Here is a 19,783-nt window from a genome sequence, read left to right on the forward strand (position 1 = left end):
ATTGTTCAAAACTGTTCAGAATTCACTAGAAAAAAATATTTATTTAAAAACTACAGTCACCTTCCATTTCTGGATTTCATCATTGTAACAGAGCACTGAAAAGCCCAAAATTTGGTTTAAAACTGTACTGCTCAATTTTATCACATTGAAAATATGAGCAGCACAATTAGAGAGACACAGACAGCTGAGTGCCCATCTCAGTGACTGACATCTTCAGAGTGATCACACTGAAATCATGATTTCTGCCAGTCTCCCTTGAGGCTCTTCAGTACCCACCTCCCAGCACAGGCCTGACACCAGTCACTCCCAGTTTTTACATTTGCAAAGTAAAGCAGAAATCTCAATGGGAAAATCCCTCTCCTGCCCTCCCCAGGCTGCTGTTCCTGCACCAGACACCCAAACCAGACCTGTCCCCCCCCTGCAATGCTGTGGTTTACACCCAGCTGTGGTTTACAGCCAGCTCAGCAGCAGGAATTGCTGCCTGATGCTCTAAGTGCTGCATCCCACCCAGCTGTCCCAACTGCACAGCTCCTGGCCGTGCCACAGCCTCCCCTAAATCCCCCAGGACAGAGCCCTCCCAACCATCCTGTGTACTCACACACGCCAGCAGAACCAAACAAGCACCTAAATCCCTGCAAGATCAGGGCCTGCCATCACTCTGAATAATCCCTACTCAATTTCAAGTCAATTATTATTCTTACACCTGCATCACATGGTTTTAATTATCCTTTATTTTCCCCAAAAAAGTTTGATTTTGACCAAAAAGCAACAGCTTTAACTGGAAGCACTCACTGTAAAGGAAAACCTATTTGCTGTGACTGCAGCAGGTCATCAGGTCTGGGCCACAGAGGTGGAATTTAATTTCTAATCTGGAGATCTCAAGCCTTTGGTATCAGATAGAGCTAAAAGGATCACAGGGAAGCTGGACAGAAAAGCAGCTTTCCAAGCAGCACAATAATAACCATGCTTTGAATTCCCATGAGAATGCCATTTCAAAGCAAGTTCCAAATTGTTGTCTTCTTTCTTGGTGGCATCCCAGCAGAACATGATTTTTTAAGAGTGGACAGTTAATGGTTATTGTTAAGTAAAGCAAATGCAGAAATGACACAGAAAACACCTTGTCTCCTGTAAAACACTCCCTTGTGTGGTGGAGCAGTGACAGTCCAAATCCTTTTCTCCCATTCACCGTTCACAGCACCTGCTCATTATTTATGCTCTATTTATTTATTATGCTATTTATTTATGCTATACATTAATCTAGGACAGGTTTTAAATTAATACTCCTCTTCATCAATACCTATGGAATGAAGATATTTTCCTTTGCAAAGAAAAACCTTAGCAACACCAACAGGTGTCCCTCCTCAGCACCTGAAACGTAGCAGGATGGACAGCAAACAGAATATGAAGTGAGAGATGGGGAGTGTGGTATTTTCGGGGTCCCCAGGATGAAGGAGGAATTGAGAATCTGACTCCATGTTCTTAGAAGGCTAATTTATTATTATATTATATTATATTATATTATATTATATTATATTATATTATATTATATTATATTATATTATATTATATATATTAAAACTATACTAAAGAATAGAGAAAGGATACAGACAGAAGGCTTAACAAGATACTAATTAAAAACTCATGACCCTCAAGAGAGTCCAACACAGCTGGACTGTGATTGGTCATTAAATAAAAACAATTCACATGTTGGATAAACAATCTCCAACCACATTCCAGAGCAGCAAAACACAGGAGAGAAAAATGAGATAATATTGGTTTTCCTTTTCCTCTCTTCTCAGCTTCCCAGAAGAAGAAATCCTGGCGAAGGGATTTTTCCAGAAAATATGACAGTGAAACTGGAGAAAATAAAGAAATGCAGAGTCAGACAGAGCTCATGCTCTGAGGGCTCCTTCAGCCTGAGGATCAGGTGTCCCAGGGCTGGAGCAGCTTGCAAGGCTGGCTCAGCATGTTCTCCTCTGCAGCCAGGGAAGGACGTGGATTGAGCTCTGCGAGGCATCGCGGGAACAGCGCGTGTCAGGTGTGACAAACCTCTGAGGAAATGTGCAGCAACCACCCTGCCAGCCTGCCTGGAGAAATCAAAGAGCCATCCCAGCTGCTCTTGCCACCACAGAGTGGGTTAATATGGAGGTATTTTGTCTGAGGTTTCACAGGGGATGCGTCCGCCTGCCTGGAGCAATGAGTGTCACACCAAGGTCCCCAGTTTGCCATCCCTGGTGGTGACACACACCTGTGTCCCCAGGGTGGCTGGAGACTTGGAAATGTTCACAAACCCTTCCTGTTCACGATCACGTCCTGTTCTCTGGTGCCTCAGGAGATCCAGAAATTCCCAATGTTGCAAACTCGCCGTGCCTCCCTCTGCAAGCTTCTATTTTAGCTCACACCTAAAATGAGCAAATATTCTTCTCTTCACCTATATATCTAATTTTGTTTTACATAGTAATAAGCCTATCCCTAGTGAACCTAAAGCTGCCCACATTATGCCTAGACTTGTAAGGTATCTAAGGGTTTCTGTCGTACTGTTCATAAGGTCTGGGGGGCAGAAAGGGTTAAGAACCAACTCAGATTCTCTAGGGAAAACAGAAAGGCACCAGAAAAGGCAATTCAACTGATTTTACCCAAAGGGACAAAAGAAGGTTTAGTAGGTCCTTTATAAAATGTCAAAGAGAAAAGCTTTATTTTCCCACAGGGAAAAACATACCCATTAACAAATTAGGTGAAAGCTGAGTGAGATGTAAAAGGTCTGAAATTCCTCAATGCCTTTAAACTGTCTGTCTTCACACACTTCATTTATTTTGGACAGCAGCACTGCCCATGCCAATTTGGGAGCAAAGGAGACTGTGAAAATACCTGGGGATAAATGTATTTTAATGTTGATAAGCAAATCTTAATTGATCTGAGCAACACTCTTTGGGTTTTAGAGAACAACTCCCAAACTCAAGCCCATATGGGTTCCTCATTTTCCTCAGAGCATCACTGAGCAAACCTTTACAACTCTACCTGAGTGGAAACAGATTTTAGGGGAGCTACTCTTATATTTATGAGTTGGGTAAATGCCCATTGAAGGGAGGCCAAAGCAATGACAGCATTTAATTATTCCTGACAAGTCACAGGGAAAAAAAAAAAACAGGAAAAAAAAAATAACACCTTTGTAACGAAGGGCACTGTGACAAGTGAGCTTCCTCCACAGCCTGCAGATACCAAAAATATATAAAAATATTCCCTGTAGTATCTTGGAAAGTATGGGGAAAATGAACTCCTATTCCACTTCCAGAGGCTGACCATAAAAGCCAAATGCTGTTGGAGGGAAACTGCAGAGACAGCAAGGAGGAGGGAGGAAGAGCCAAATGGAGTGATGAAGCTGTAACAAAAGGGATCTCAGGCTGGGCTCCTGCTTGGCTGGGATGAGCATGGAAATGAGATGAAGTGCAGGAGCATGAGGCAGCAGAGCTGGGCACAGACTCCTCCATCACAGCTAAACTAACAGCATTTATCAGCAGAGCACGGGTGAGGGGCTGCAGTGACAGAAACAGGACGGTGTTAACAGTTAATTATGTGTGTTAAAAGTACAGAACCATCAAGCAGGAGGATTGGAGCTTCTGCTGACATCTGGCAGCGTTTTGGGGAAGCTTTGTTTCTCCTGAGGTCCTCATTGATTCAGGAGCACTGATTTGTTGACGTTAATTGGAGGAAGAGGTAATGAGAACTGACTAATCACCAAGCTGTGTGCCCTGCAGACTCATTCCAGTGTCAGTCATCCTATCTTGCTGATCACTCAGCCAAAACTCAGTTTTAGGGGGAATTCAGTGATTGGTCAGCACCCTTCTTTGACTCATTGTATTTGCATTTGGTTGTACAATAAGCTGATAAGAGCTGTGGTGGTGTCACAGCTCAGCTGACACAGCAGTGGAGGCATCACAGCACGTGCTGTAATTCCTGGAGAGCTGGCACTGAAGGTCTGGACATGCTAATGTCACTGCTGGTGTCTCCAATGTGACTGTGACCCCTGCAAAGTGAATTAGCAGAGCTCTGCCAGCATCTGCTGCATGCACACCTCTCCTTTTCTCTGCAAACACACAGGGCTGCTATTACTATATTGTTTTTCCAGATAAGGCTTAAAGGATCAGTATTTAATTGCAGCAGTGAGTTCAAGGTATGAGACACAGTGTTTGCATTAGAGAGATTTGTCACAAAACTTGGAGGGAAACAGCAGCACTCAGATGATCCATCACACACTCACCTCATTTAAATGCAATTCAATTCAGCCAGACCCTTTGGCACAAAAGTGGGAAAGATGACTTAACAAAAAGCACAGAAGAATACTTCTGACCCCAGGTGTCAGCTGGATTTGCGTGTGACATTCACAGAGGAGCTGTCCAAGAAAGCCTGCAGCCATTCATTGCTAGGCTGCAATTAAGGTGGCAGCCAGTGTTTAAAACCCTCCTCATCCCATTCCCCCACTTTTCTGGCCACATTTTAAATACAACACAGAATGAAAAATAAAAATAGACTGCTGTGCCCTGCCCCACATGAGGCTGGGCCAGGATGAGTGGATTGCTGGGCAAACAACACACAGAATGCCTTCTTTTAATCAGTTTGTTGCCTGACACAGACAGGAAAATTAAATGAAGTTAACTGTACAGTTTTCAAGTCACCATTCAGCCTTTCAGTTGAGACAGATGACTTCTACTTACAGTGCTTCTTCCTCTGGCATTCAGTGGAAAATTTGGCAATCCTCTCTGGGTCTGGTTCTCAGCAATTCTCTGACATGGGGGCAGTTAGTGACTCCATTGCACATAATAGAGCTGTTGAAGCCAGGAAAAAAAAATTGGCTCTTTTCTAGCCAGTTTACCCCTTTCCCATCTGACAGAAGTGATTTTCTTCCCTGCTCCAAAAGCCAACACACCCTGGTCTCCACCAGTGAGCATGGCAGGCACAGCACACAAATGCTCAGAGTGCCCTAACGTTTGCAAAAAGTATCAAATTCCCCCATTTCTGCCCTTCTCAGGGAGTAAGAGAGCCCCAGTTTGAGCAGGGCAAAGAGGCAGCCGTACCTTTGTGTGATTGGGGCTGCATCACCTGATCCAGGGAGGGACACACAGGGCTAGGGGGTAAATGGGAACTTACAGCCCTTCCCATCACCCAGCAAATGTGGGAAATGACCCCAGATTCTGGCTCAGCTCCCAGCCATTGTAACCTCACTTCTGCCACAGGGTTACTCCTGACTTACACAGGTAAAGTTAGACCCAGGTATCAACTCTAATGGACCTGATTCTGTTCCTGTTTACATCAGCACAATGTGATGATGATGTTAAAGAATTCACAATTAAAAGCCAAATTACTCACTATTACTCAGTGAGTAGTCATGGCAACTTCTTTCCTTCCCCAGCAATAAATCGTGTCTGCTGATACTGCCAGGCACTGATCAGGTCTGGAATTAGAATTATGGGACAGATAATATGAGGGTGATGGTCACACTTGTCAGACCAAAGGCACTCCAGCATCTCTCTCTGAGTTGCTTTTTGGGCTGCAGGCATTTCTCAAGAGCTTTTCCAGCTCCATGCAGATCCTTTCCTCCCACTGATTTGACTGCAGCTCACCTGCTCCTGTCCCTGACCCTCTCCAAGTTCCCCCTCAGCACCTCACTCTATTTACATCCCTGCCACGAGGGGAATCAAGGCACAGGGACCAAAACAAGGCTAAACTACACAGAAGGAACAACCTCCACAACAAGACTTGGATCCTGCTGTTGACAGAGCAGTGCTGGCTCATGGACTAATTACAAAGTGCTGAATTTGGAGACACTTTGTGCATAATATATTGATTTTTTTTTCCCCTTGGAACGTGGTCCAGCTCTCAGTTGTTCTTCTACGTGCTCCAAAGGCAGAGCTTTAATGCTGCAGGCAGAGAGGGCACCAGGAGATGGAAGCTACACCTGAGGCAAGCTCCACTCTTCTGAGACAATCACACCTATGAAGGTTTAGCATAAAGCTCAGGAGAGCAGAAAGCAGAATACTGTCAGTCACAAGCTTTTCATTCTGAAACTGGCTCCTAAAAAAGATAAGATAAAGCCAAACCAGATTAACCAACTTCAAAGCAAGCAGCAAGGCATTTAGGGCATGCTAGAATAGAATGCAGCTGGGCAGAGCACTGATGAATTAAACAGGTAGAGGTTCTTTAATGACTTGCTCCTCGTCCCTTCCAGGTTTTTGGAAGCTTCCTGTGATTAGTCCCATCCCCTAATGAGATTCTAGCATCCAGGTGATGCAGCAGTGCCTGCTACAGAAATGTTGATGGAGGTGAGCTAGCAGGAGCTCTGAGGAACAGCCTCCCCCAATCAGTTATCCAAGGAAGAGTGATATTGAATGACTCTCACAAAGGACACACAAAGCACTTATTGTTGAGCTAATCATCAACTTTCTAAGTCAAATTAACCAATTTGCTAATTAAGGCTCATGGCAACCCCTCATGACAGTAACTCTGCAGCGCAGTGATTCATCAGCCGGTCACAGAACTGGGGAGGGGCTCCTGCCGAGACTCACCCGGGCCGGATCGGGATGGCTGCTGCTTCCCAAAGGAGTTTAAAAGGTGGGGGGAAAGAGAATGGGAGGAAGCGAAGAGAGGGAGAGGGGAAAAAGGGGGTAGGTGGAACCCCAGGCAGTTTGGGAGAGAAAAAATATTTTTTTAAATATGCATGGGAAAAATAGTTGCTTTTTCTAACATTATTTGATTTAGATGATCAGAAATTAAGCATGTAGGTCTCATGAGTTCTAAGTGATACATTTTGCATGAACATCTGTCCAACCATGGCAGGGGTCAGTCTCCTGCTGAAGAAGGAAGGAGCAGAGAGGGAATGACGCCTCTGCTGACTAAGAAGGAGACACACAGAAGTCGGGAGCAGCCCAGGGGTGCAGCTCGCTGGAATGTTGCTCTCTGGACCTCCCACCGCCTGCGCCCTCACTCCCTGGGGCTCCCAGCACTGCACACTCCCTCATGGAGCCTCCCTGGAAGAGGACATGAGCACAGAGCCCTCCTGAGGCACAGCCATACCTGCCCTCCTCTGGGCAATGGCCAGAAGACCCTTCCCTACAGCAAAGCAACCCTGGAAGCTTGAATTGCACACACAGTGTGACTCTTGGATCCTCAGAGGCTCTCTCAGCTTACTAAACACCTTCCCTTCCTCAAAGGGGTAAAGAATCTTTCACCCCTTTAACCTGAGACACCAAACTCTGTGACTCACCCAAAATCACAGCACTTCCTTGTGCCCCTGCCATTTGTCCTTATTCAAGGCAAGAAACGACACCAGTATCAAGAGATTTGTGTTTTCTGATCCTCTCTGATGTTGAACACCATAATTTGACCTTCTGTATCTCAGGTTCACAAAATGCAGACCAATCAATTCCCAGGGGCTCCAGGATGAGCACATCTCCTCTCCGGGGGGTTCAGCAATGAAGGATGAATTAGCTGAGGAAATTCACAGCGCTAAAGCTGCAATGCTACAGGCAGGGCCACACCAGGAGCACCTCCAGCTTCCCAACTGGAGCACAGCAATAGTGTCACACACCGGGGGAGCACCAACCTCCTGGCCCCCTGAGATGTCACTGCAAGGGCAACACTCAGCACAATCCCTGTGCTCAGTTCAGTGATTTCTGTGGGCAGGGCAGGCCCACAGGGCTGCCAGGGAGCAGCTGGGAGGGCTGGGCTGGCACTGCAGAGCCCCTCACCTCACCACAGCCCTCAGTGCCCCATCCTGTGGTGCCCACAAAGGCAGCTGAGACCATGGAGCTGTCTGCAAGCACCCCAATCACCTGCCAGCCCTAAATGGGACGTTTCAGATTTAACCATCCTGAGCTGACCTGAGCTATCTCCACCAGCCTCCCTAATTCAAAGTACAACTTCTCTGAGTGCTCTCCTTGCTTTGCTGCCTGATTTGCCTCCAGGACAGGCTGTGTGATGTAAACCAACCTGCTTGAGGCTGGATTTTTCTGGAGCTGGGAGGATTTGGCACCTTTTATTACTCACTTGTAAGGTGAGTCCCAGAAATACCACAAACAAGCCCAGCAGGCTGCCTGAGGAGGGAAGGATGCTCAGGTATGCTCTGCTCCTTGGATAAAGGGCATTAATCTAAGCCTTTGCACCTCTGGAGCAGTGAGAAGAGCCTGGCAGCACCTCCCAAGGACCTGCTGCATGTCTGAGCTTTGACATCTTCTTCCAAAGGGTTTCTTCAGCTCAGCTTGCTGTTTGTAAGCAAATCTCACAGCAAAGTCCTGTCTGGCAGAGCAGCAGGTGCAGTGATCACAACATCCACCAGCCCAGGCAGGCACAGGGATGTGTTCCCAGCTGTGCCTCCACAGAAATCCATCCATCCATCCATCCATCCATCCATCCATCCATCCATCCATCCATCCATCCATCCATCCATCCATCCATCCATCCATCCATCACCACACAGCAGCAGGACAGGAGAGAAGGAACAAGTCAGACAGCAGCTGCTGGTATCAACTCGAGTGGCAGCCAAGCCAAACTGTGTCAGCAGTGTGAGACCCCCACAGCATCCAGCAGCCATGAGCTCCTTCCTAGGAATGTGCTGCCTCACACCAGGACATGGGAAAAGGGAATGGCCCTAAATCATCACTCACAGAAGGCAGAAGTACACTCCAGAGGGGAAATGCCTGCACGGGGAGGACAGTGAATGTAAAGAGTAAAGGCTTCTCCCTGTCCCCCCTAAGCAGTGCTAGCCCAACTGAGATTAAACCAATTCATCCCAATGCCTTCAGTTTGAAGGTTACACTTTTGGCTGGGGGCCTCCTCTCGAAGGACCAGATGTGCCTCATTGCACTTGATGAGGCACGTGGGAGAAATTAAGGGGCACATGACACTTGCTAAAAAGCATCACCTGGGAAGGTCTAAACTACATTTAGTACTACTAACTACAAGGTCCAACTCATTTCTCTTCAACCCTGCAGAGGAAAGCAGGCTCAGAGGCACAAGTTGTGTTTTTAAGCTCCTGTAAAGCACACGAGAAGAGCACCCTGGTTTCTCTAATCCTGCAGGATGGGGCAAACCCTCTCAGACAGCCGTGCAGGCAGAGCAGAGGCTCCAAGGCTGCTTGATGAGGGTAAAGCTCCCAGCTGGGATGGGCTCTGCTCCCTGACAAGCCACAGGTGCTGTTCCCTGGGGGTTAAAAGCAGGGCAGGAGCAGGGCTGGGGGCTTTGTGTCAGTTGCTGCACCCATGGAGGGCGTGTCGCCGCTGGAGCGGTACCTGGAGAGCTGCAGCGAGCAGGTAAGGGAGGAAGGAAAAAATCAAGTGAGGAGGGGGGAAAAAAAGAAAATTACGCTAAGCAAAAAAGAAAATTACGCTAAGCAAAAACTAACTGCGTTGGCCGGGAATCGAACCCGGGTCAACTGCTTGGAAGGCAGCTATGCTCACCACTATACCACCAACGCTGCGCTGAGAGCAGGGCCGCAGCTGCAGGAGAACTGCATCGTTATCGCACTCCTGCCGGGTGAGCCCGAAATTCCACAGTCCCGGGGGGTTCCTCCCTGTCGCGAGGGGTTCCTGCTGTCCCGGAGCTGCCGGGAGCATGGAGGAGCTCTCTGGAGCGGGAGCTCGCTTGCACTCCCTGCTTGAAGGGGTGCTGCTGCCCGCGAGGGTCAGCCCGGGCGCTGGTGTGGGTGCGCACCGAGAGGGCAGCAGGCTCCCGTCTCCTCGTTAGTAAATGTCTGCAAATATTCCTTATTTCGGTGTTCGGAATGGTCGTACTCTACCCACTGTAAACAACGTGTTAAGTCTCATCATTCCCTTTTCTGCTCCCCCAGCCAACCCAGTAAGATGTGCTCTTCAGAGGGCTGAGGAAGCATTCCAAAGAAACACTTGAATAAAAATGTTGTTTTGTTTAAGGAGCCTTGTGCAAATGCTTAAATTCCTAATTTCCAACAGGAAAAGCTGTTGTTAAACAGTGTAATTCAAAGCAAAAGCCAAGTGTTCAGTTGGTTTAGTTAGGCTCATCCTGATCTCAGGTGGTTGTAGGAACAACTGGGAGAGGGCTGGATTCCACAGCTGAGCATCCTCCTTACTCAGGGAACAAAACTTCTTCTCATCCTGTTGTAAACTACTTTTCAGCTCAGAAAACAGGCTTAACACGAGCTGTTTAAATCCAGAGACCATCCTATGGCAGTGGGTAAAGCCCTCTGAATGTGCCTTCACAAAGTATATGACGTGGTAATGTATAATACAGCTTTTAGAAGTGATAGTGAGCTTTTTATATTTCACATTTGCTGGTATCCTTGATAATAGCAGATGTGTGATATCACTGCAGGGAGGGGAAAAAAATAATCCAAGTCTGTTCCTTAAGGCAGCTGGGTTTGATTTGTGTCTACCTGAGTTGCAGGGATTTTTGCAGTGGCAGTGAAAAAGGCTGTTTCCCCTCAAACTGCCCCAAACTGAGGGATCTCAGAAGGATCTGTGAGTGAAATCTCCTCCCTGGAGCTGCTGGGAGATGGCCAAAGCTATGCAGTTGGTGGGGCCTTGGTGAAGTTAATTAACCCAGAGTCCATAGCAATAACCCTTGGCAGCCAGCCCAATGCAAACATGGTCTTGTGCCCCTTTTGCAGCCTCTGAGCGTCTGTCTGACAAGAAGGAAATTTTCCCCAGCACTTAACCCTGTCAGGGCTTTTCCTCAGACCTCTTAGGTGCAAACCTGATCAGAAAGGAAAATTTGCTTTCTGTTTCTACCTGCTCTATGCAATTTACTCTACTTTTTGAAAACTTCACAGCTGTGTGACACTTCCAGCCTCATGTACCACTCATTTCTTCATCAGCTTCTTTAAGATATGTCACAAACTGGCTTTGGTTGTTTGTGGGGTTTTTTTTTACTGTTATGTTCATTCCTTGATGCCCATTAGTATGATGTCAGTAGTCTCACAGGGAGCTTTTTGTATCATTTTCTCTACATTGTGGTTCCTACAAAACCTTCCTAATGAGCTCCTGCACAGCTAATCCTTAGTCCACTGGAATTCTTGCTGAGATTGTGACTTCCTTCCCTTGCTGCTGCCTTGAAAAAGATCTATTTAAAATAGATGTATTTTTGTGATTCCATAAGATTTGATTTGTAACTATTAATTACGTATTTTACCCTTTTTTCTGAAGGGTAAAGGAGTACATAGATTTATCCCTCCCCCACCAGATCTTCTGTGGGGCTCTGCATTTAGAAGTCAGTTTTAGAAGCAGTTTTAATCGTGGGTGTTGGCAATGCTTTCCTGATTGCATCTGTATTCAGGCTAGTGAGGGTTCTCTGGGAGGATTTGTCACTTTGTCAGAGTTCTCCAAGTGTCTGCAGGCAGATATGCTGCAAAGTAGGAGCAGAGATGTCCCCGTGTGCATGGCTGGGTTGCCAAGTGAGCTGCCTACAAGAGAGCAGCACTAGCTCAGGGCTGGGAAGCATTGATCTGGAAATCCTGCTCCTGCTGGAGGTCAGGCACTTGCTGCCAACTCCAGGGCCTCAGTCTCATGCACCACTCCCCGTTCTGATTTGTGCTTGGACTTTTCAAGTCCTTCTGGCTCTTGAACCTCAAAATGCCTGATTAAACACAAAACCTCTTGTATGGATTCTTTAGTCCAAGCTGTCACCTGCTGTGGATGTTGGCAGAAACCACCTTCAGAAAGAAGCTTGTGCACCAAAGGAGAGGGAATAAATCCTGTCATAAAACTCTTGTCTCATTGACATGATGATGCTTTTTAAACAGCTTTTAATAATAAATAGTTGATGAAGGAGGACATCAGCATGACAGAGCTTACTTGCAGGTGTGTTGTGTGCTTGGTTCTGCTGACTGTGGTGAGGCTTTTTTTAGTCCCATCTTCTCATCTCTAGCTTCACTCAGGCTGGTGGCCTCCAGGAGCTGAGGAATTAATTGCTGCTGGTTCTGTGAGCTGCTGCCCTCTGTTGCACAAAGCAAAGCTGACACTGTCCCCTGCTAGCCGAGAGAGGAAATGGAATAATATACAGAATGGGAGATAAGACAGCCAGAAAATGCTGTCTGTCTTCCTTGGAAGAACTCATGAGTGTGATAATGTGACAGTGGCTGTGAAGGGTGAAGTGCCACAGTTGTACCTGCATTTCTCAATTTGTGCTATTCAGGAATTCTCTAGAGTGCCCATGGACTGTGGTGAAAATGCATTATACAAGCTACCTGGATTTTTATACACTCACAGACAAGCAAAGGACACACTTTCAATTTTAAAACTAGTCTTTGCTAAAATATATATTTGGGGAAAATTATTGAAACTTCCTCATTGACGATTAATCTTAATTTACTCTCCCTGTTACAGTAACTGTTTTAATACAAGACTCCTTAATGGCACTTTTTCTTAATTCAAGGATGACTTCTCCACTAGTCCTCATCTGTTCACTCCTATGAGCCCTTATGATTTAGAACTTCCAATTCAAGCATCTTCCCAGTTAAGTCAGTCCAAGGAGCTCCACACAGACTTCTCCTCTGTGGACCTCAGCTTTCTCCCAGATGTCACCCAAGATAACAAAGAAGAAAACCTCTCTGAGGATGGTCAGGAAACCCAAAAAGAGCTTGAGGGGTCACTCTCAAGTAAGGAGGACAGTGGTGTTTTCATGGATGAGAGCAGCTTGTCACATCCAGGTGCAGCTCAGCCATCTCCTGAAGCTCCTGCTGTGTGTCCTCCGATGACTCCGATCACCCCGGAGACATCTGCCTCAGAAAGTTCTGGAATAGTCCCCCAGCTGCAGTAAGTTATGTGTTATTTATGTAGCACACACACCATAGTCCGAGTTTGGCTTAAACAGCAAGGTGTTGCTCTGACTTTTCACTTGAAGAACGCAGCATGCATGGCTTGGTCTTAAATAACTGAAAAAATTACAAGAGTAGTTTTTTGTAGGAGTAGTTTTCTTCTTGAAGGGGAGAGGTGGAGAAAATGAACTGACAATATTGGGTAAAAATATGAAGATTCTTGAGAAGGAGGATTTCCTCCAGGAAACAGAATGTGAATGATGACAGCAGACTCCAGGGGTTTAAAGATGTCACTCTGCTTTTTCAAAAGGAAAAACAAAACTGAGTGAGAGAACCTCTGGCCTCATTAAGGATGCTGTCCTGTCTAGGATAGAGCAAATCTGGAATGCTTTATACCTGTAGAAAAGAACCCACCCCTGCCTACCTTAGGTGCTGTAGTAACTCTAAATAGTCAGTAATGGTTCAATCCCGAGCTGTGAAAGGCTTCAGTGATGCAATTTTTGGAAGACACACAAACTTATAATTCAGAGACTAATAATTTCACACTTTGTTCTATCTCAAAGTGCAGTTTTGGATTGAGTTACTTAAGTTTTGCCAGAAGTAGCTCAATGCTTGAGTGGGGAAGAGACAGGCAGGAAATCAGTTGATGGCAATTATTAATTGGAATGTGACTGTACTGCTGGGGGGTGGCTCTGCAGTGGCTGGATTTTGCAATGAGAGAATTCTTCCCTCATTCCACAGGAATATCGTGTCAACTGTAAACTTGGCTTGTAAACTGGATCTGAAGAACATAGCTCTGCATGCCAGAAATGCAGAGTATAACCCAAAGGTAAATCTTGGACTCAAAGCTTTACCCTCACTTCCCTTTCCCAGTGCTGATGTATCCCAATGCTCCTGTGACTGTGCTCTTAACTCACCTGCTCCTAGCTGGGTGGGAAATAACTTCAGGGTGGGAAAGAAACACTTAAAAAGCAAATATGTGTTGTGACAAGCTTGGAAAGTGTTAATTTTTGTAAGACTGAACAGAAATACAGTTTAATTCCTGTCAGGTTTTCCTTTGAATTTGTAGAGGTTTGCTGCTGTGATCATGAGAATCAGGCAACCACGAACAACAGCCCTCATCTTCAGTTCAGGAAAAATGGTCTGCACAGGAGCAAAAAGGTATTTTCCTGATTGTCCCCTTCCCTCTAAAGGTCTGGGTCTTGCAGTTATGCACATATTCTGATGAAGAATGTCTGAAAAGTCTTGCTTAAAACATCTAGCAAAGGACTAATTGCAAGAAAAGTGAAGCACTGATATTGAAAATCTTGCTTTCTTCATGATGGCACCTTAGCAATTTCTGAACTGTGTACTTCTGTCCCTGAATTTAGAGTGAGCTGAGCAGACATCAGTAGAAAAGCTGCTGAAATTCCCAGAAATTGTTAAGGGACTATTTGCATTTCTCACCGATTTTTAAAGTGTTTAGGACATAACTTGTGTCTGTCAAGTCCCTCTTCAGTGTCTGTGTTCACCAGTCAACACATCTGCCTCTAGAGGAAATGGGAATTGGGGAAAGCAAAAATTTATTTCTGTACTCTGAAGCTTTTTTCCCCTGAAGTTCAGCAGAGACTGCCTTGGTTTTTATATGCCTGAACAGTCAATTAGAATTAATTAACTCATGTTTAAGAGACCCAGCCCCTACCACCACCCCAGGTAGGTGACTGTACTGGTGCCTGCAGTCTAACTCCTGGATCAGCACTGAGCTGTTTTGAGGAACTGAGAAACCTCTCAAAAGGGGAAGTGCTGAGTGATGAAACATCTCCAGTGGGTTCAACCAGACCACAGGAAGGTGAATGAACAAGTGCCTTATTCCTTTTAGCTCTCTGCAGCAGTTCTGGGGATGGAGCCTTGCTATTTTGAGTGGCAGGATCTCTTTTTCTGGAGTGCAGATTAGCACAGTGGTGGCTATAAACTGAATTCCACCTCAAGAGCAGAGGAAAGCACAAATAAAAGTCATTTTTTCCCCTTGGCTCTTCCTTCAGTGAAAAGCCCATCCCTGGAAGTGTTCCAGACCAGGTTGGACAGGGCTTGGAGCACCCTGGAATAGTGGAAGGTGTCCCTCCCCATGGCAGGGGGTGGAACAAGATGGGCTTTAAGGTCTCTTCCAGCCCCAGCCATTGTGGGATTCTGTGATTTGAGGGCTGTTTGGAGATTACAATCAAGGTTTCTTCCCTCAGTGAAGAGCAGTCGAGGCTGGCAGCCAGGAAATACGCACGGGTGGTGCAGAAGCTCGGCTTCCCTGCCAAGTTCTTGGACTTCAAGATCCAGAATATGGTGGGGAGCTGTGATGTGAGGTTTCCCATCCGCCTGGAGAGCCTGGTTCTCACCCACCAGCAGTTCAGCAGGTAGGAGGAGATCAGGTGCAGCCCTGTGCACCTGGCAGCAGGGCCTGAGGCCGCTTCAGCCTGGTCTGTGGGTTTGCTCTGATGCCTTGTAAAGGCTGACCTAGAACAGAGACTGGACAGAGTTAAAGAATAAAGTTGGGATTTATTAGGAGGCCTCAATGGATCCACCTTGGGCAGCACAAGAGCCCAATCAGGGCTACACCCAAGATGGTTCACAAAATGGATGACCAGTCACAGGGTCTCACACTTCTATTAGTTCTGCTCCATTTGCATCTTGCAGTTCATTGTCCCATTCCAGCTTTAGCCCCTGCAGTCCCACCCTGCTTGTTTTTCTCTCTCCAGCCCACGGTGTTTGTGCTCTTGGGGCTGAGATTTGGATCATTTGTCCTTGGTGCCCAGCTGGAGCAGGAATTGTTTTGTCTCCCTGCTCTGTGCACAGAGCTCACCATCCCCTGATATGGAGCCCAGAGCCACACACTAAAGCAGCACAGAATCTGAAAAAGAGAAAAGTTAAAACCTGAGGCATCAGCTCCACTGTGGATTTCAATACTAAGGTGGCCTCTTAACTCCCAGCAAAGCAAATTCCTGTCTGCAGGGATAAGGTTTCCAACCTTCAGGCATGAAGCCAAACTGCAGTTGCAAAATACAGAATTGCAGGTATACTGTGTTTTTCTGGGATATTGTTTTGGTTCTGTTTGCATGTTCTTTAGCCAAGAATTGAAAGAAAAGCTGTAGCTGAGCGAGGGCATGTTGTACCTGTGAGATCAGCTTGTTCAACACTAGATATTGCCATCAGGAAGGGATGATTTCGGCACTGACAAAGCCAAAATTCAGTTGTCTTTTGTTAGCACTGCATCTAACAGTTTGCATTTCATTTAGGAACTAGATATACATTAAATATTTACATTGGCTGTTATCTTGTCTTAGTTGCACAGGATGCTTCTTGATAAGGGCTCTTTGCAGACTAGGAAGGATTTACTGTGAGGCTCTGGCACAGGGTGCCCTGAGAAGCTGTGGCTGCCCCTGGATCCCTGGAAGTGCCCAAGGCCATCTTGGATGGGGCTTGGAGCAACCTGGGATAGTGGAAAGTGTCTCTCCCCATGTCAGGGGGTGGAATGAGGTGATTTTTAAGCCAGGCCTTTCCAAGCCAGGCCATTCCATGATTTGAGGACTGTTTGAAGATTATAACAATAAAGGTTCCAAGGTTATGACAAATCAGAAGTGGCTCACAAGTCTTTAAAAGTCAGCATGAGGATCCTCCACCAGCTCCAGCTGGGCTTAACAGGTTTTCTCTTCAAGATGTCCAAAACCTGAGTTGCCTTTCTCAGGGCAGCTAGATAAAATCAGTGTGGTTAATTACCCTATTGCTGCTGTAATTAAAGAGCATTTTATTCATACAACACTGAAACAGATTTTGCATTTTACTGATCTCACCTGCTTGCTTTGAACAGCTATGAACCTGAACTATTCCCTGGCCTGGTTTATAGGATGGTCAAACCAAGGATAGTGCTGCTTATCTTTGTGTCTGGGAAAGTTGTACTGACTGGTAAGTGCTGCCTCTCTGTGTCTCTACCCACTGCTTCAATTTCTGAGAGAGCATTTAAATTAAACATTAACTAAAATTCAGTATCTTGCCACAGTAAAGCCACTCAGGGATCTTTTTAATGCCTGCTGCAGCTTTATCTCTGTTTTCTGCAGATAACATCAGTATTGTTGCACTAGAATCTTGTATTATTTCATCTACAGAGTCTCAGATTTCCATGTTAAGTATTTTTTTTATTCAAAGCCTGATGCCACGTGCCAATGCAGAGGATGCCAACAGGATGCTGCCATGCCAGCAACTACTCGGGCACTTAAATAGGAACCTCACAATAAGCAATTTAAAATTGCTTGGACAGGAAACAAACTTCTTAAAACACTTCACTGACAACATTTAGTAGGGATTATCAGAGGAAAGGGTGGAGATCTTAGCGCTTGTTCCAGACTGTTTGGCAAAAAAATCGTGAGGCAAAAGCCTTGCTGAGTCAGTGTGTTCAGCAGATACCTGTACCTCAGATCCCAGGTGTGACTTTTTCAAAAAAGGGGAATTCCTGATCTCCTGGCACATCCTTTTTGTGAAGCTCATGAAAATGCTTCTATTCAGATGTACTGAAAGTTAAATGGTGCTTGTTCCCAGAAGCTCTGAATGTGGTATTCATGTTCACAACACAGCTTTGGGATGTGGGGAAGGCAAGAGAAGTGCCTCCCTTAGCCAGAGATTGTCACAACCATAAATCAGGAATGAGCTCAGTCAGCTGAAGGGTGGGGCACTCAGGACAAAGCTTAAATGCTTCCCACTCCAATGTCCACAATTTTCTTAGGTCCAGTGAAATTATATTGGTCAGTAAAATCATACTGGTCAGTTCAATTCCACTGATGCTTGCATTTTTTGGGGTACACTAATTGTAATGGCCTTGCTGCACACTCAGTCCTTTGCTGTGAGTCCTGGGCCCAGCTGTAATGACAAAACTGAATTTGCTGAGATGTGAGGAGGGCTCTTCTCCTTAATCAAGAAAGTAACTTTACTTTTGAAAGTAAAAGTTGTGGTAAGGCAGATGAATTATTCATGTCCAAGTGAGGACATGAGTGAAGGTTTACACATTCAACTTCAGCAGGGCTTAATTCCACTTTTAGTTCATTTAAATGCAGTTTTCTTCTGGCTGATGTTTGTTGGACCAGCATGAGTAGTGTTGCTGGCAGGGAATGTTCCTGCCTACTGCAATGCAGGTTGTGTGCAACACTTGGTATTAAAGATTAGTTTACAGTACCACAGGAAAAGGATTTGAAATCAAAAGTGTCCTAACACACAGCTTAAAATTGCTTCTCAGAGCTAGAGAAGGAGAGTTCTCCAACTGTGGAACAACTCCCAGCATGAAATAAAGGCCTTTCACTTCTTGTTTCTACCTTTCCACTCACCTCATGAACAGGCAGAGCTGTTATTCTTAAGCAGATAACACCAGGGTGGTGCTCAGTTGCTTTTTTTCCCTTCTTCAAAGCCAATATTTTGCACCTGTCAAGAGCAGAAAACTGGTGCTTTGGTTCCACAGATTAAACAAAACTAGTCTTAAAGCTAAGCAAGCTAGGAATTGCTCTCTGAGGTGGCTGATAGAAATTCTGCCTTTACTAGTAAGGTGCTTTCAATCTCCTGGGTTTCTTCATGGTTTGTAACCTTACTGGGTTTAAACTGCATTTAGTTTAAGGTCAGCACTCTTATTTCATGGTCTTTTTTATCTTAAATGTCCATTTAGGAGCAAAAGACCGTTCTGAACTCTATGAGGCATTTGAGAACATCTACCCCATTTTAAGAGGTTTCAAGAAACCATCGTGACACGGCTCCCAAAGCAATCCAGAATAACACCTGGGCTTGTGTTGCTGGGCTTGGAGCAGAACCAAGGGCATTCCTGGATCCATCTGTGGATTATTAAGCAAATTATTCATTTCTGAATGCCACACATGCTGATGCCTTTCTACAGCTTGTGAAATGTTCTGTTCTTTCAGATTATCTGAGTTCTGACAATTTCTTTCAAGTTAAAACACTTGATAAACAAATGCACTTTTAATAGAATGTATGTTAAGGTGGCACTTTAAAATATTTTGTAATAGAAACCATGTGTCTCTTTCCCTGTTGAACAGGTGAATCCACACTGCACCTCAAATTGGCTTAATCAGAATCCTCGGCTCTAAATGTCCTGAGTTGCTCTTGCAATGTTGTAGTTTCATGTTTAAGCTTAACAGATGTAATTGTCTATAACATGGCTTACAAAATCCTGTATGAATTGATTTTGGTGTTTAGAACACAAGTGCTGGAATCGCTCTGATCCCACTGGCTGGGTAAACTCCTGTGTGTGAGGGTAGGTACAGGATTTTCTTTCACAGAGAAGACGCTCCAGGTCCTGACTGCTGGGATATACCAAGAAAATCTGTGGGTGGAGGGGGTGTAACTAGTTAAGTTATCTAATTTGACATGGGACAAGTTAGATTTTAACCAAATGGCACCCATTTGATGGGAGATGATGGGAGTTTGGTGCAGACAGAAGCATGTTGGTTTGGAACTTTGTTAGAAATGGATTTGAGGAAAATACAAAAAGTCTTGGATGCTCATGACTTAATTATCTCTGTTATTTAACCAGAGTTCAGCCAATGGCAGTAATTTAGTAATTTTGGAGCGAAACCAGTGAGGTTTCCTGTACTTGGTTTGAACTCAAGCCTTTCTTTCAGAAGGTGTCCTGCCCAGCAGAACAGTGCAAAGCCTGTCCCATGGCTGCTCTGGAAAGCCCCTGGGAGTGAGCCAGAGCAGTTCTGCTGTGTCCTTCCCTCCTGAAGGTGTTGGTACCTGTCTGCAAACACCACTAGAGGCTGCTCTTAGATGATTTCAGTGTAACCCAGGCCAAAATCCTCCTCGGTCCTTGCTGGAAATACTCAACTCACAACAGGGTCTTGCTGGGCTGAGTTTTGCTGCCACAAAAGTTTATTTGTGATTCGGTGAGGGTATGGCTTCATCTTCTGGATCTGTTATGTGTCTCTCACAAGTGTTTTTTTATCTATCCCCCTGCAAACTTTGAAAAACTTTGTGCACTTCCTC

The 19,783-nt window shown here is 45.5% G+C and overlaps 1 protein-coding gene and 1 non-coding gene across 2 annotated transcripts; one reads left to right on the forward strand and one right to left on the reverse strand.

Annotated features, from left to right (window-relative positions):
* The first annotated feature begins 9,251 nt into the window (after positions 1 to 9,251).
* Positions 9,252 to 18,529, forward strand: TBPL2 (TATA-box binding protein like 2). The gene is made up of 7 exons (XM_030949920.1): positions 9,252 to 9,302; positions 12,397 to 12,776; positions 13,520 to 13,607; positions 13,848 to 13,939; positions 14,995 to 15,162; positions 16,614 to 16,708; positions 18,450 to 18,529. Exons 1-7 carry the CDS (start codon positions 9,252 to 9,254, stop codon positions 18,527 to 18,529), a joined length of 954 nt encoding a protein of 317 aa, XP_030805780.1.
* On the reverse strand, positions 9,395 to 9,466 carry TRNAG-UCC. The gene has a single exon. It is a non-coding gene; the product is annotated as a tRNA-Gly (tRNA).
* Positions 18,530 to 19,783: the final 1,254 nt, after the last annotated feature.

Source organism: Camarhynchus parvulus, chromosome 5, assembly GCF_901933205.1.
Source record: "Camarhynchus parvulus chromosome 5, STF_HiC, whole genome shotgun sequence".
In the NCBI taxonomy this organism is placed as follows: Eukaryota; Metazoa; Chordata; class Aves; order Passeriformes; family Thraupidae; genus Camarhynchus; species Camarhynchus parvulus.

What these genes read in the sequence shown, in the direction of transcription:
- TBPL2 (XM_030949920.1), top strand. Translation starts at nt 9,252, where the DNA reads ATGGAGGGCGTGTCGCCGCTGGAGCGGTACCTGGAGAGCTGCAGCGAG. An exon ending in TGGAGAGCTGCAGCGAGCAG is followed by an intron (nt 9,303 to 12,396) that starts GTAAGGGAGGAA and finishes TCTTAATTCAAG; the next exon opens with GATGACTTCTCCACTAGTCC. An exon ending in GGAATAGTCCCCCAGCTGCA is followed by an intron (nt 12,777 to 13,519) that starts GTAAGTTATGTG and finishes CTCATTCCACAG; the next exon opens with GAATATCGTGTCAACTGTAA.